The sequence below is a fragment of the Marmota marmota genome, unplaced genomic scaffold (genome assembly GCF_001458135.2).
Source record: "Marmota marmota marmota unplaced genomic scaffold, marMar, whole genome shotgun sequence".
Taxonomy (NCBI): domain Eukaryota; kingdom Metazoa; phylum Chordata; class Mammalia; order Rodentia; family Sciuridae; genus Marmota; species Marmota marmota.
The window spans coordinates 169,013-185,337 of record NW_025999862.1 but is presented as its reverse complement, the minus strand read 5'-3'; the positions used below and the strand labels follow the sequence as shown (position 1 = coordinate 185,337).

The 16,325-nt window shown below is 36.6% G+C and overlaps 2 protein-coding genes across 11 annotated transcripts in view; both read right to left on the bottom strand.

Annotated features, from left to right (window-relative positions):
- Positions 1-769: 769 nt before the first annotated feature.
- On the bottom strand, positions 770-10,121 carry Mss51 (MSS51 mitochondrial translational activator). The gene is given in 8 exon segments (XM_015500486.2): positions 770-1,170; positions 1,173-1,351; positions 1,688-1,781; positions 2,103-2,669; positions 2,902-3,026; positions 3,628-3,783; positions 4,070-4,311; positions 8,739-10,121. Coding segments are annotated over 7 exon segments (1,377 nt in total). The 5' UTR covers positions 4,288-4,311; positions 8,739-10,121; the 3' UTR covers positions 770-1,132.
- A 1,790-nt stretch (positions 10,122-11,911) lies between these two features.
- Positions 11,912-16,325, bottom strand: part of Ppp3cb (protein phosphatase 3 catalytic subunit beta) — a 52,034-nt gene continuing 47,620 nt past the window's right edge. For all 10 annotated transcript variants that reach the window (XM_048808974.1, XM_048808987.1, XM_048808995.1 and 7 more), the window contains one exon: positions 11,912-13,400. In XM_048808974.1, the coding sequence (XP_048664931.1) occupies positions 13,237-13,400 (164 nt within the window). In that variant the 3' untranslated portion in view covers positions 11,912-13,236. The remainder of the gene's footprint in view (positions 13,401-16,325) is intronic.

Genomic DNA, 16,325 nt, shown 5'->3' with positions numbered 1-16,325 from the left:
GCAAGAGAAAAACTTCTAATATTGAAGTGTTGTGTGCAGATGAGTAATACCTGCCAGTAAACAGGAAATCAGAAAACACCCAGGCACCGTAGCACATGCCTGCAGTCCCAGTGGCGAGGGAGGATGAAGCAGGAGGATTTTGAGTTCAAAGCCAGTCGCCTCAGCAATGGCAAGGCGCTAAGCAAAGCAGTGAGACCCTGTCTCTAAAGAAAATACAAAATAGGGCTGGGGATATGACTCAGTGGTTGACTGCCCTTTAGTTCAATCCCTGGCCTATGCCCCATCGCCAAAAAAAAAAAAAAAAAAGAAAACAAGTGATTTGCGAAGCCCCAAGGTAGCCAGGTATGGTGGTAAGTACCCATAAACCCAGATACTTGGGAGGCTGAGGTAAGAGGATCACTTAAGCCTGGGAGTTCAGAGTCAGCCTGGACAACATAGAGAGACCCCATGTCACTTAAAAAAAAAAAAAAAAAAGCCCCCAAATGAATTAACTGTGGTATAAAAGGAAATAACAACTCCAATATATTCAGGTAAAGACTGATATGCCCAAGATATCTAGACTACAATATGAGGGCCACTCTAGTGTCAGAGTTCCTGAAAAGACAATAGGAAAATGAAACATTTCTCTAGATGAAAACAAACAAAAATAATAGGACAGTATACCAATCCTTAAGCTTTCCCCATGTTCCCAATAACTTCCCTGACTTTCCCATTCTTTTTTTTATATATTTTTTTTATTTTTTAAAGAGAGAGAGAAAGAGAGAGAATTTTTTTTTTTTTTTAAATATTTATTGTTTAGTTTTCGGCAGACACAACATCTTTGTTTGTATGTGGTGCTGAGGATGGAACCCGGGCCCCAAGCATGCCAGGCGAGCACGCTACCGCTTGAGCCACATCCCCAGCCCAATTTTCCCATTCTTACATGACTTAAAGTTATTGACATCTCCATTTTCTAGCCCAAACTGTTAGATAAGTAGTAGAGCTCTTATTCAGTCTACAATCTGTACCTAGGCAGTGAATAGGGCTTAGAATACAGTATGTTTTAAAGTTGGCAATAATTTGGCATCATCAAGGTAATTTCATTATAACTTCCCTACTTTCCAGATGTCCAGTTAAGATTTGGCTCAGTTATTTAAGCCACACCATCCACTTTCTCTTCTAATTGTCTCTATCTAGCGGGCAGGAGCTTCCAAGAAACATGATGTAGTAGGCACTGCAGTATACTGGCTGCTTGTTGGGGTTGGAATAGACCTGTTCAGGTTTGAGGGATGTGAAAGGGTTAGCTCCATATGCAGTGACGTGTATATCAAGGTTCACCAAAATCTGCAAAGAGGCTGCCAATTCCTGATGGCTGTGGGAAAGAGATAAGAAAAATTACTCTTACTGATTATGAGAAAGAATAGAAACTGCTTAAGAATATAATATTTCTCTACTCATCAATCACAAGAATTATCTAAGACTAGACTAGACCATGACTATCTTTTCTTCCCAAACATCTCACTAAATCACTGATTAGCACAGGACTTTGTTCCAAGGGGATGAATAAGCCACAAGGTAGAAGGAAGAATATCTTCATGAGAAGACATGCATCTTCATAAGAAGAGAGATGAGCAAGTGGGATCAAAATGAGTTAATATGTACAGAGAGGCAGGAGTGTGTCAGGAAAATATCATAAATAAGTCAAAACCTGTAAACAGTAATCAATGTAGGGATCTTATAGTCACGAAGTAGCAGCAGGGTAGGCAGCCAAGCTTCCATCAAGTTCAGGGATGCATGGAAACCTATGGAACAAAAGTAGAAAAGGGAATACTGAGGAGAAAAGCTGAAGTAGACCTTACGAGCAAGATACTTCTTCGACTGCATTTACCCCAATCCTCACATTGCTCACCCCAATATTAATCATCATTCATCCCCACTAGGTTCTTCAATGAAACATTCTGAACCCAGATGTAGTTAGCACATATGGCAAATTAATTAAGGTCATCATCATAGTGTGTTTAATAAGACCAAATGAATAGGGTTCTAAAGATAGAACATTTAAGAATCAGGATGGAAAATCTCAGGGGAGTCACTCAGTATTTCTCTGAACTAATGGTGCTTACCTGGATGGAATGCCACCACCATATCTGGATAGGCTATCTTCCCAGTCTCTATCTGCTCTTCCCAGAAGTCATGATAGAGGCTCCTGTGGCCACTAAGCTGAACTGTGCCAGGTTCCAGAGGTGAAGCTGAGGTGCTGTGTAAAAAGTCAGCAGACACATCTACACCCACCATGATCACATGGAGGCCAAGGTGTCCAGAAAACATATAGCCAAGCTCATCATAGTCCCCAGAACGAGTGAGAAATGTCTCCACGTGGGACGCACCAACCACATGCACTGCACTTCCTCCAGTCTTCCGAACATCTATCCCTAGGACCCTAAACCCTAGGCCCAGAGTCAAAGGCCGTGACAGAACATCTGTCAGGAGTCGCCTCAAAGAGCCCTTCAAGTCATCTGGGTCTGGCCTCGGCCTTCCTACACTGGCCCATAAGGAGGTCATAGCATGACTGCCTATTATAGCATTCAGTGTAGCATCTATCTGCAACCCCCTCATAGAAAACCAGGTATTCCAGTCCTGTACATCTTCAGCCGGCCATGGCCAAGGTCCTGAGGGTAGGACAAAATCACCTGTAGAGAAGAAGGAATAAGAAGTAACCCAATCCTTCCCTGGCTTCAAAATTCTCTCCTCACTTATAACCAATCATCATTCCATGTTCATTTTGCAAACCTGTGACCACAGGTGTCCCATCCCTTGCCCCAGTTCCTCATTTCCTCCTCATAACAACATGCTTTCATATTTTTCTCTGAATGTAAACAACTAAGGTAATTTTGGCAGACTTTCCCAATACTACCACTCCACCTGTGGCCAGAAGCCATTCCATGAGACGATCCACAGCCACAAGACGAAGCTCTTGACAAACCTTCCTGTGTACTGGCCAATCTGACCTCTGGCACTCTGGGCCACAGTAATAGACATTTCTGCACCTAAAGGAATAAGCCACAGAAATAAATGTTCCTGTACCATAAAGTTAATTGGATATGTCCAGGGATGGGAACTGATATTCTTGCACCTAGGTTGAAAGATTAATGAATGGGTAAGGAGGATGCAGAAAAGAATAACAGCTGCGCCCCAAATGTGGGGAATAAAGAGGAGGCAGAAGGAACAGGGAATGCAATTGTTCTCTCAGACCAGGGTGATACCTCTGTTTTTATCTGGAACAACTTACTTTTTACATCACTTTAAGGAAAAATAAAAGCACAAAACCAAACCAACAATGTGCAGCTGCTCTCTAATCATGTGTATGGCACAGCCCCAAGCACCCCATAACAGATGTGGTCTTACTCCTTGAGTACTCAAGAAGAGGGAGTAGAGAAGAAGGTATTTGTCTCTTATCTCATCTCCCCACAACATCAAAAATAATAAGCAGGATTATAACCGTGTTCTAATCTGTCTATATTGTGGTTCACACAAAATGATGAATGAGCCTTAAATGAATCTGAACATTCTTAGACCTTTCCTTTTATAATGAGGATTTAGTATAGGATGATTTCTGAATGTCTCCCCAGTTAGTACCCCACAAATCACCTCTTACAGTGCCGAAGAACTTTGGAGTCTGAAAGGTTACTAGGGAGTGCTCTACAGTGAGCACAGAATCGGAATGTGTCCTCCATCCTCTGGAACATTTCTTGAGGACATTGAAATCCAAAGCCTGATACAGGGATACCCCCATCTATCACCAACCTGTAGAGACAGCATGGAAGAAGAACGGCAATAGGGAAAAGAGTGTCTCCAAAATCTCTTACGTCCCCCATCGTGCCTTCTGTACATTTTCACATACTCCTATGTCTCCTAGTCCCATCATTCTTATTTAAACAAATTATATTTTTTCTGTAGTAATAAAACTGGAAAAAGTCAGGATGAGAAAATCCCTCATTACAAATATCCCATACTGACCAAATTATACTCTACCTTTTGAAATCACTTCTCCTAAAGACAATATATCCCTCTTTCACATTTTGTCACTCACTTGTATTCTTCATAACTTTTCATGTTCAGCTTTTGAAGGATCAGCTGGGACAGACCAGGAACATTACTGTCCAAGGAGAAGAAGCCATGTGCATCAATGCTAGGGCCAGGTTTTGAGAGAGTCAGAGGCAGAGGAGTCACAACTGTGAGAGGGATCACAACCACGGGAGCCACTGTTGGGGATTTCTTGTGCCTCCGTCGCGGTAAGCGTGGAGCCATGACCTGTCCAATGATACCTGGGAACTGTATGCAAAACAGATATGGAATGGAATTCTGCAAGCTGGACACATGTTTTCAAATGTTTGACCTTTTACTTCCTGTTCTAGTCAGGTTAGTAGTAAGATTTATTTAGTAATTATGGATTGTTGATCATCACAGACAGTTGTGAAAAATAAAACTAAATGTATATGAATATAAATTTATACATGTGCTATATATGAAGTTCCATATATAAATATACATATGTATTTTCACATATATATGTAAGTGCACAGAAAAAGTTATGTCAGGGCTTTTAGAAAACTGATGACAGTAATTAAGTCTGAATAGGGGAAGAAGGCAGTGGAATATGAAAAGTACTGATCAATGAGACTTTAGTCTTATCTGTTATATTTAACTTTTCTATAAGGAGAATATATTTATATATTAATATACTTTTTTTTTCATACTAGAGATTGAACCTAAGGGGCTCTTAACCACTGAGCCACACCTCCAGGCCTTTTTCTTTTTAATTTTGAGTCAGGGTCTTGCTATGTTGCTTAGGGCCTTGTTAAGTTGCTGAGGCTGGCCTTGAACTTGTGATCTTCTTGTCTCAGACTCGCATATAGTCTGTGGGATTACAGATGTGTGCCACAACATCCAGCAGCATATTGTATTTTTAAATCAACTTAAAAGAGAAGTGGAAAGATGAAACATTCATTCCAAAAGACCTATCATCACATTGATAAGCAATAAACTAATAGAAATAGAAATTAAATGCAATACAAAACGAGCAGCATAATGCAAAGAGTTACATATTCTAAGCAAGTCAGGCAAATTATGAAGAAAATTACCTAAAGAGGTAAGTTTTGAAGTAAAAATAAGGCCATTCCCACTTATTACTGAGCTGAGACTCTAAAGTCCAATTCTCCTGCCTTGTTTTCTCCCACGCTTTCCACAAGGGTTGAGTAGACACAAGGGACCACATTGGTAAAAATTAAAACATCCACTCATTCAATATATATTTATTGATGGACAGATAAAATCACTTTCAATACTATATGAAAACAAGTATGAAAAAATATATCATCAAAATGTCTTGCAGGGGGATTAAATATAGACTATAATATAAAGTACTATAAAAATCCTCTAAGCAAAGTGCAACTAAAGCACTAATGGGCAATGAGACAGAGAGTCTCTCTAGTAGGTGAGCTATAGAAAGACTTCATGAAGCAAATGTTGATGAAATTAGCGAGTCATAATAGTAATTATATGTTTATTTTTAGAGGAACTGCTATAATCTTTCCCATGAATGCCCTCACCATGGAAAATTTCACATTTCTACCAACAGTGCACAAGGGTTCCAGTTACTCTATATCCTCATCAACATTTGCTATTTTCTGTTTTGTTCTTAATTGTTTTGGTGGTACTGGGGATTGAACCCAGGGCCTTGTGATGTGTTAGGCAAGTACTCTTACCAATAAGCTACATCCATATCTCCTTTTGAATTTTATTTTGAGATAGGATCTTGCTAAATTCCCCTGGCTGGCCTTGAACTTTCAGTCCTCTTGCCTCATCCTCCCGAGTAGCTGGTATTACACGCATGGGTGCACTTAGCTAGCTAGGGCACTGTGGAAAAGGGTATGACAGTTCCTCTAAAAGTAGACATATAGTTACTATTATGACTCACAAATTTCGTTTTTAGGTATATACACCAAATAATTAAAAATGAGTGTCCAAAGGCTTATACGACTTATAGTTTATAGCAGCACCATTCATAATAGCTAGAAGATAGAAACAAGTAACAAATCTACCAACAGATAAATGGGTAAACATATTGAGATCACACACAAACAGAGAGAGAAACAGACAAAAGAGAGATATGAGTAAATATCATTCAGTCATAAAAAAGAAATATTGACACATGCTACAATGTAGATGAACCTCAAAAACATTATGCTAAGTGAAAGAAGCCAGACACGGTTACATGTTATATGATGCCATTTATATGAAATACCAAGAATAGAGGCAGAAAGAAGATTGAGGGTTGCCAAGGAAGTGAGAAGTAACTGCTTAACACTTATGGGGCTTTCTTTTGGAGCAATGAAAATATTTTGGAACTACACAGAGGTAGTAGTTGCACAACACTGAAAAGTACTAAACGGCATGCAGTTGCTAACTTAAAATTATTTTTATGTTATATGAATTTCACCTTAAAACTAAAAAGTAAGGGAGGGCAGGAGGGAGGAAGAAAGAAAGGAGAGAATCTATAGACACCAGAGAGGCTAAAAAGTTATTAATATCCAGATTAACTGCCTACAGGGAGGGGAAATGATACAGGATAAAAACACTGGCAGCAGTTGGTTTCACTATGAACAAGGTAACAAAGTTCAAATCATGGATCATGTTTTGTTACAAAATGGCCTGACATTTGATCCTTCTAAACAGATGTGTTAGGATAAAAACCCAAGAATCATAATTTAACTGAGGTAGATGTAGATGGTAAAAACAAATAAAATTTCTCATAATTATTCAGTTCATACTTGTGTTTTATACAGCTCTTACAAACTCCTGGTCTAAAGAATAAGTTTATACTTCCTTTGATACTTTCTTTCCTCTCACCCTTATGTTTCCATCTACCCTTTCAATGTCTCCCTTCAATCCATGGTGAATGGATTGAGTCAACAGAACAGAGATAGCTAAGCTCATGTGCATACCATATTCTGTACATTACTGCCAATGAAGAAAATACTGCATCTAATAACAGTTGATTATATTAAGGTTTAAGGGTCATGCCTCTTTACCTAAAGAGAAGATAGAATTGCCTGTCATACCTTAGAACCCTGTTCCCAATAACTGACCTGTCTTCCATTTTAAAATTTTTATTATTTTTTTGTGCCTATGGTAATATAGATTGAACCCAGGGTCTCACACGAGCTAGGCAAGTGTTCTACCACAAGCCTTCTACCTTCTACCACTCTGCCCATCTACCCTCCACTTTTAATCACCACACATTCTCAGTGTATTTCCAGAATAACTGCCACTCTAAAAAAACCAAAACAAAACAAAAAACATTTATCTGCTCTATTTACCATATTTCAAGTCAATATAACACCTTAAAAGTTGAAAGAATGGTCAGGTGTGGTGGTACACACCTATAATCCCAGCTACTTGGGAGGCTGATGCAGAAGGATCAAAAGCCTCAGGAACTTAGCCAGACACAGCCTCAAAATAAAAAGTGCTGGGGATGTGGCTCAGTGGTACAGTGCCCCTGAGCTCAATTTGCACCATCACTAAAAAAATTTTAAAAAGGTTTAAAAAATACACTTTTCCCCCATTACTGTTATAAAAGGAAAGTATCTTTAATTTGAGACAATTTAAAGGTCTTGAATTCCAGGATTTATCTCCATCTTCCCCATGCTAAACTATAAGCCTTTTTGCTGCAAGCCAATTAAGGTCCAAAAGGTATTGCTTCAACTCCATTTCCAAGGATGTCTTTCTCCAATGGAAGACTAACTCTTCAAAGATTAACTTTTGGTAAAACGGGGTTAATAGAACCAGCTAGAAGTTAAAAGGAGCATACAGCTTGGTGAAAAGAATTGGCAATGATGAAATCCTTAATGTCACAGGCTTGCTATGCCTAGTGTATATTGATGATCTATGGGACAAACGTGCTAACATTCTGACAGGAAGGTAATATGGCAGGAATAAGAAGCAAGGCTTTGCATTTGCATCTCTGTAAGTTTCATTAGGGTCATGTCTGAGCTGGTGTATCCCAGGTCCAAATACAGCTTCCCTGGCTCTAACTTTCCTGCCAAGAGCCCCAGATTCCTCCAAGTTCAAGGAGTAGAAACAGAAGCAAAGGGAAAAAAAAAACAGAAGTGTGACGAGAGCGAAACTGCAAAGAATTGTGGTAAGCTCTCAGAACTTTCCAGAGTTCAATCTATCTTACCTAGAAAGGGAATCACCTTAGATTTTTTTCCTAGTCATCCCTAGTGACTTAGGCTCCAACTTATTCCCAGTATTTTAAAGAGAAAACACCCAACACCAAGTTCTATGAAGGAGATATGAAATTGACTGCCTAGAAAAAGTTATACCCTTCATCTCCAAATTACAAACTAAAATATTAACCTATTCCTAGACAAGAGGACTACCATTTTTCTCCCGTACCAATAAAAGCCCCAATTTTCACCTAAATCACCATCATCTAAATGCAGACCACTAGGACCCATCTAAATTTCTCTGATTTATTAGCAAACACAAAGTATCTCTGGTGAGGTGAGGAGGAATAAAGCTGGTCACTGGGGATCCTCAAAGGGGTAGGGAAAGACAAAAGGAAAAAAAGAAAGAAATTAAGAACATTGCTCTTATGATTCAGCTGCTTAATCAGTGATTAACACTTCCTGGGGTGATAAATACTTTACTCAATTATAAACTAAGGAAGAAGACAGGTTGATGGGAAAGTAACTTACCCTGCTAAGCCCTAGGTTTCCTTCCTTCTCTCTTTCCTTCAAGTGAAGTGAGTGCTTGATCTTCTCAGATCCAGGTTGTGGCTTACTTGCAGCTGTTCCTTCATATCACTTTCCTCTACAAACTGCTGAAATACTGGGTCTCAGTGATTAAGTGTGTCCTGCCAGTCAGCCAGCCAACCAAAACTGAATTCTCCCTAACCAGGCAAGTAAGAATCTGGACCCCTGCCCAAGGGATTCTCTTTCTGACCCTGACTTTGCCAAGAAGGCTCAAGACTGTCAACACTCCCAAACTCACCAAAAGCCGGGCAGACTGAGGGAAGATGAAACCTACTGCTTCTTGGACTTCTCTCAAGGTAATATTTTTGCTCAGTTTATAGCACCAGAGGAATAAAAAGAAAAAAAAAAAAATCCTTGGGATTAGTTTAGAAGTCAATAGTTGGTTAGAAAGGGCAGGCACTATGACGGAGGGTACAGGAGTCTCTGGAGTTTGTGGATATCAATCTAGACCCAGCATGAGTTCCCCCAAGTCCAATGTCCTTTTCTGGCATAACAAGCACTGCTTAAATAGAACTCATCTATGTCCAATCCAGGTTTAAATACAAGTATAATTATCCAAGAAAAGAAAAAAGAAATGGTCATTCAATGGCACAAAAGACAACCAACTGTAGGGGAAATATCCAGAATTAATAATTTACTTTTCTTAAAAGGAGAGTAAGCTATTCTCTAAGTGAGAGTGTCATCAAGGACATTCCATTCCAATGCACATTTATTCCATCAAAAAAGGAATAAGTCTTTTTGTAATATTAATATAATTAAGAATAACATTTTAGTTAATGAATGAAAATGCCTATTATTCCTAGAAACAGAAAACAGAAAAGAATCAATGTAACCCATTATCTTCTCATTCCTTCTTGTAATGGATGCTGATACAGGATTTCAATTCCACATTCCTAGCTCCTTTGTATTTAGAGTTACTGAGCTGTAGAACAGGAAACTTTGGGGGTAGTCATCCTATATGACTCCAAAATCTGACCTTCTGACTTACCTGCCTCCATGAACATCATCAAACTGGGGGACAGGACCTCTTGCAACGAGGTCTTAGAATGTTGCCAATCAATCCACATAGTTTTGATGCAGAAAATGGATTCTAAAGGAATCCTAAACTGTAGAAAGCACAAATGATAAGCAGGGAAGGTGGAAGAAAAGTGTTAAGGAGTTAATGAAACATTATGTAGCATATCTGTGAACAAAGGAGAATCAGTTATAGTAGGTAAAAATCCTCAATAAATTAGGAGTGATTCATGTTCAACAAAGGTTTCAAGCCAACTTCAAACTTAACTGGCCTCAAAATTTAACTGTGAAACTTAAAGGGGTTTGAGTTATATTATTATTATTATTATTTTTTTTTTTAATTTTTTTTTTATTGTGGGTTGTTCAAAACATTACAAATNTCCTCTGAGTTATATTATTAATGGCTGAAATGTAGAAGAAAAGAGAAGTCAGAGACTGACTTTGCTAATTCAAAATGTCATTTATTGTTTTTTTTGGGTGGGGGGTACCAGGGTTTAAACTCAGGGGCACTCAACCACTGAAACACATCCCCAGGCCTACTTTGTATCTTATTTAGAGACAGGGTCTCACTGAATTGCTCAGCATCTCGCTTTTGCTGAGGCTGGCTTTCAACTCGTGATCCTCCTGTTTCGGCCTCCTAGCTGCTAGGATTACAGGCGTGGGCCACCAAGCCTAGCTCAAAGTATCATCTTTGACTATGAAGGAGAATAACATGTGAAATTTTTGATGTTGAATATTTATATTTTATCATCACTACTACTTGCACTGGTAGACATTCAAAATAATTTTTTTTGGGGGGGTACTGGGGATTGAAACTAGGAGGGGGCTTTACCACTAAACCCACCTCCATAACTTTTTTTTTTTTTTGAGACAGGAGTCTCACTAAGTTGTTGAGGCTATCTTTGAACTTGTAATCCTCTCGCCTCAGTCTCCCAAGTCACAACAACTTAGTGAGACTCCTGTCTCAAAAAAAAAAAGGTATGGAGATGTGTGCCATCTGACCAAAGTTATAATTTAGGAAGACGTAAAATTTTATAATTTTCTTTTATCATGAGTTAAAAAATATATTAATAAATACTTCACAAATAGTTTTCTGTGAAACCTATTATGAAGAAAGATTACAAAGAGGTTCCCATTCAGTAGTAGGAAGTGGTCTGTGAGGCTGGTTAATGTTCTCCCACTCTTCATGTATACTGTGAATTGGTCCTTTCTTCTACTTTCCTCTCCCTATTTTTTACTATCAAAATCCATAATTTCTCCAATTTGTTAATGATGTTTATGTTTACCCATGTTTCCCACAAACACTAATTTAACTTTAGTGATAAACCTAAGGACTAAGGAAGTTTCTGGTACCTGGTATACTAATTAAATTCCAACTTCAGGGATGCATAACTTTCATAAAACAGTAATATTAAGAAAGCTCAGTAAGGTATGCTGTCCATAATAAATTTAGAAGCAGTTCACAGACTGGTTTGTAAGCTAATGTTACAGCAAATAAAAATAACAAATCATTTGAGAAGTTCTGTTTGTTATCTTAGGGAAATTAATCTTTATGTGAATGCTCTATAATGTATATCACTGTAATGACTATTCAGAACTATAATTAAATTATGATTAATTATAAAATACAAGCAATATATTTACTTCCCTCAATTTGCAAAATCCTGTACTTGATTATGGAAAAGGAGGAGTATGATGACAAGAAAATCCAATATCATTAATATTTCTTTTACTTATTGCTAAAACATCCAATAATTTCTCAATATCACTATAACAGAATTCTACACAAGAACATTTTCTTTCAATTAAAAATTAATGAATCAAAATAGTGATTTTATATATTATATTTATGAGGCCTATAGAAAGCACCCGAAGTCCTGTAGTACTCAATCACTAATGTTCACAAAAAACAAGTATACTAAAACTTTAAGGAAAACGAGGTGAAATTTATGAAGATAAGAATTTAATTCACCAAATCACCATAAAATATCTGGGATATAATCTTCTCTGAAGGATATACCGGCTTCATTAACAGAATTTTTTTGATTTGCAGAAAAAGGTCAAATCAGACTGCATCTTCCAAATAAAACCCAACACGGAGATAGGAACAGCGGCCCATGCATGGAATTTATTGTGTGCTACTGTTTATAAAATACTCGGATAGTCCTGCACATGCATAATATTTCCAACTTAGACAAGAGACCATACAGGGTGCACTTTCTGGCAAACAAAACAATAGATGGTTCCGCTGCTTGGAGCTCTGAGTTGTATTCCAGGGCATGAGGGAAGCAGGCCACAAAGTAAAGGGAAATACCAAACTACAGTGGCAATCAATACATGTCAATAATTGTGTAAAATTAGCACATGGTTCCATTTAGTTTAACCAAGCAGTTCTGTAACTATCAAAAGAAAAAATTCAACATGCAGTCTTGACTTATGCTTCCACTAACATCTGAAGGACTGAACAGAACCACTGCTTCTAGGCTGCATTGCTTAATCAAAAACATTTCCAGAACATTTTAAAATTTCCTTTGCATTAAAACATAAAAATGATAGAAAGCCAGCAGCAAATCACCCTGGTGGCTATTTAAGCAACTGGAATACTCACAATAAACTAAAATTTCTCATAACATCTAAATAACCTATACTACATGTTGTACCTGTACATCATAGGTCTATATATTAAATATTTGCAAAAGGAAAACATGCATACACAAAATACGTCAAGTTTTACAGACATGGTTTGAATTAAAATATACTTTTGACAATGCACAAACTTCTTTTAAAGTACCTTAAATGAGTAATTCTGTAATTCTTCATAATTTTGAAATTTAGGTTTTCTTCNTACGGAATGGTACATCCTCCATTATTAAAAATGTTCACAGAAAAAATTTTCATATTACTACAAATGCAAATTTGATAAGTCAATTATAATTTGGCTGCTCTATACGTGTGACCAACCTCTATGACTCAGTCTATGCCCGTGAACCAAACAAATAGCTGGGGTAAGAAAACATTTAATAATGTATAATAATAAGCCAATATATGATATATATAATATAATTTCATCAGTAAACTATAGCCCAAACTATAGCTAAAAAAAAATCAGATTATACAGTAATAGTTCCTATAAACTCATTTCTTTATCCAGATGGGGTTTCACTTAGGGAAAAAAATCTGAGCAGTACAGAATCATACAAAATATGAAGCAAATCTCTACTTGCAGGGTCAGTTTAGTAATTTCCATTAAAATAGGCAATTTTAAATGCTGTAATACATAGTATAACATGCTGTAATCTAAAGAAATCAGGAAGATTAAATTCTGGATGCACATTATACTAGAAAGGGGAAAAAAACAAATTGTGACTATGGATATCAGCCCTTGTGTTCTTGTTTTTGTTTTTTTAAAAGAAGAAGAATGTGACTATTACACTTGATGAGTCAGTGAGTATGATTCATCTTGGGCTGTGTAAGCTAGGAGTAAGACACACCCACAGGACATTCTCTGATGCCCACCCACACACCACAGATCTCTGCCCAGCGTAAGGACTCTGATCGTACCTTTTTCAGCCTCAATAGCCTCAACTGTGGCTGTACAGAAGTGAGCAGAGGCATGCAAAATGAATGAGAGAGATGAGAAGGGTCATATTGTACAGCAGAAAAGGCAATGATCACTTAAAATATCACAGTACCCCATACTACATCGTCATTTACAATTTAACATAAATAGTACCCATTTTAGAGAGCCCCATCCAATCCCCCAATTCCTGACACAGCACAGTTTACACACAGTACTGACATCACTCAGAGCACAGAACATGTAGACCTATTGTAAACACAGACACCTCAGCACTCATGCAGATGCACTTTAGTTTTAATTATCCATGGCAAATTTACTATTTTGATAGCATTAGAATTTTCCATTATGTTTGTTATATCAAATTCAATACAATAACAGGAAAATTCTGTAGGGTAAAATTATGATGACAGAATTGTAGCAGAAAGCAAACAAGAAAGTCTTTTCTTTCATTCCTAATGGAAACAATACTCAACACCAGTTGGTTCCCTAAGATACAAACTAGAAGGGGTCAGCAATGATGTTCCTATTATTTCTAAATAAAGCATAAGCAGAAAAAGCTGGTATGGTTACAATGAAATTTAAGAGCCATAACCTTGATGAATTAGCGTAAATAAAATCATTCTGTAGCTTTGTTCTATACAGAGACATAAAAATTATCCTACTTATCTCCTGAGAACTTCCCTTTCTATCAAATTTTTTCTTTTTGAGTCAGTCTGTCTTGCCAAGGCTAGCCTCAAATCCTGAGACTCAAGCAATCTTCCTACCTGAGCTTTCATGCAACCATGTCCAGTTATTATTCTAATACTGATAATCCAATTAGTTAAATATCTATAACCTTAAAAACCCATTTATATTCAGTTTATCATGAACTTGAATTTGTCTTAAGAACTACATTCTTAATTGAAGAAAGAAAGACTAATGAACATCTTTTCAAATCCATCTGCCTGCCAATTATAGAGGCATCAAGGGATGGAACAGAGGTTTTTCAGGCAATAAATTCTAATTATTTCATTATAGGGACATAGGTCATATTATAAATGAAAAATATATTCTTAGTATTAATCAGTATAACTCATTTAAAAAACTTCAACATATTTAGTTGTACATTTTGTAGTCAAAAGTTCTCTATTAGCTCATTCATTGCTGGTTTTAAACTGTAAAATGAGCTCACAAAGAGGTGGGACCAGGATCTAAGATTGCAGAGAATAATACTGCCTTACAATGTTGTTCATTATTTAGAATATTTGGGACAATAATGTCCCATCCTTTCTACTTTGCTTCTTGAAAATGAGGCCAATTAGAATATTTATTCTTGAAATGTCATTTTAGGAGTAGATGTGATTTAGAAATGATACATTTTATCCAAAGAAGTTTTTAATATGGAGAGGACAGAGATGAACTAAGGAAATTAACATAGACTAAGTTAGAAAATATTGGTGATCTTAACCAGATGATAAGTAAATTAGGGATCCAAAAGAAGTATGATGAATACTGAATAAAGGAAGAGTTAATTTTCCTTAACTGTTAAATTATAGTGTAAATCAGTCACTCTTAGTTTATGCCCACTATTCAAATCCCTGTTGAAAAATAAAACTAGCCTTGTACCACTGGAAATTACTCTTATAATTCTAAAACTTCTACTCTTCAAATATGAACAATTAACTTTATAATTTAAAAACTGGGGAGAAATAAAATGACTATCAGAATGTTTTTAAAGAATCAGTAGTAACAAAAGTGAGCACCGTGCTGGTGTATACCCCAGTGACTCAGGAGGCTGAGGCAGGAGAGTCAAAAGTTCAAGGCTAGCCTCTGAAACTTGATAAGAAACTGTCTCAAGTTAAAAAATAAAAAAAGGATTGGAGATATAGCTCAGTTGTGGTGCACCCCTGAGTTCAGTCCTCAGTATTGCAAAAAATAAAAACAGAAAGTTACTTTATGTGAAAAACTGTAAAACTTATATATATGGTAATAAATTAAGAATAAAAATGATCTCAGTATGAGAACTGATGTCTACTTAATTATAAAGTTATTTAAAAGTCTGTTCATAATTTTTTTCAAATTATGAAATGTCATAATATACTTCTAAAATCAATTCCATGGATATCAAAACTACACTTTATGTCAAGCTTGAACGCTTAGAATTAAAAGACGAGCATTTGAAGCCACAATATTAAGTTGGAAAGAAAGAGATGTGATAAGGGCAAAATTCTACTGAAAGGAATATTCTTATTTCTCCCCTATATGTTTTCACTTACTTAGGGCACCTTGACATAGCCCTAGTAAGTATACTGCTATCTTAAACTGTATTCCTGAATACAACATAGGATAAGGCTATGAGGAATTTGACATTATAAAATAAAGATGATGGTATATTTTCCCAAACAGGTCCTGGTGAAGGCAGCATTATGGGGCTAGCTTCAAATAAAATTTCCATTAGAAAAATGTATGTAAAATATGAACATAAAATCCAGCCCAAATAGAAATATGTTGTTTGTAAAAACACTCAAGAAATAACATGTAAATTAACTTTAAAGTTATTGAAAAGACAATTTTTATTTCCTGACAATAGAACTAAGGTCTCAGAATTAAGTTTTCTTTTTTCAATAACTCTCAGTTGTACACATTAACATCAGGGAACATATCTACTGAAATTAAAAATGTTAGATAATTTTTTGAAAAATCTCACAGCTACTGTATGAGTTTTATTATCTGCTTTAAAAAAATGGGTTTATCTTATGCTAGGGAAATGCTCAAACCATACTACCAAAAGCCATCACTAGCAGAACTAGGGAGCTATCCACTTTCCCAAATTAGACCCCTGAAACTCAGCTCCTTCCAGTAACTCACTCTATGCTGGGAATAGACAGTCCCTTCAGTAAAGCTGCTGTTTTTCTTTTTTTTTTTTTTTTTTTTTTTTTTTTTTTTTTTTTTTTTTT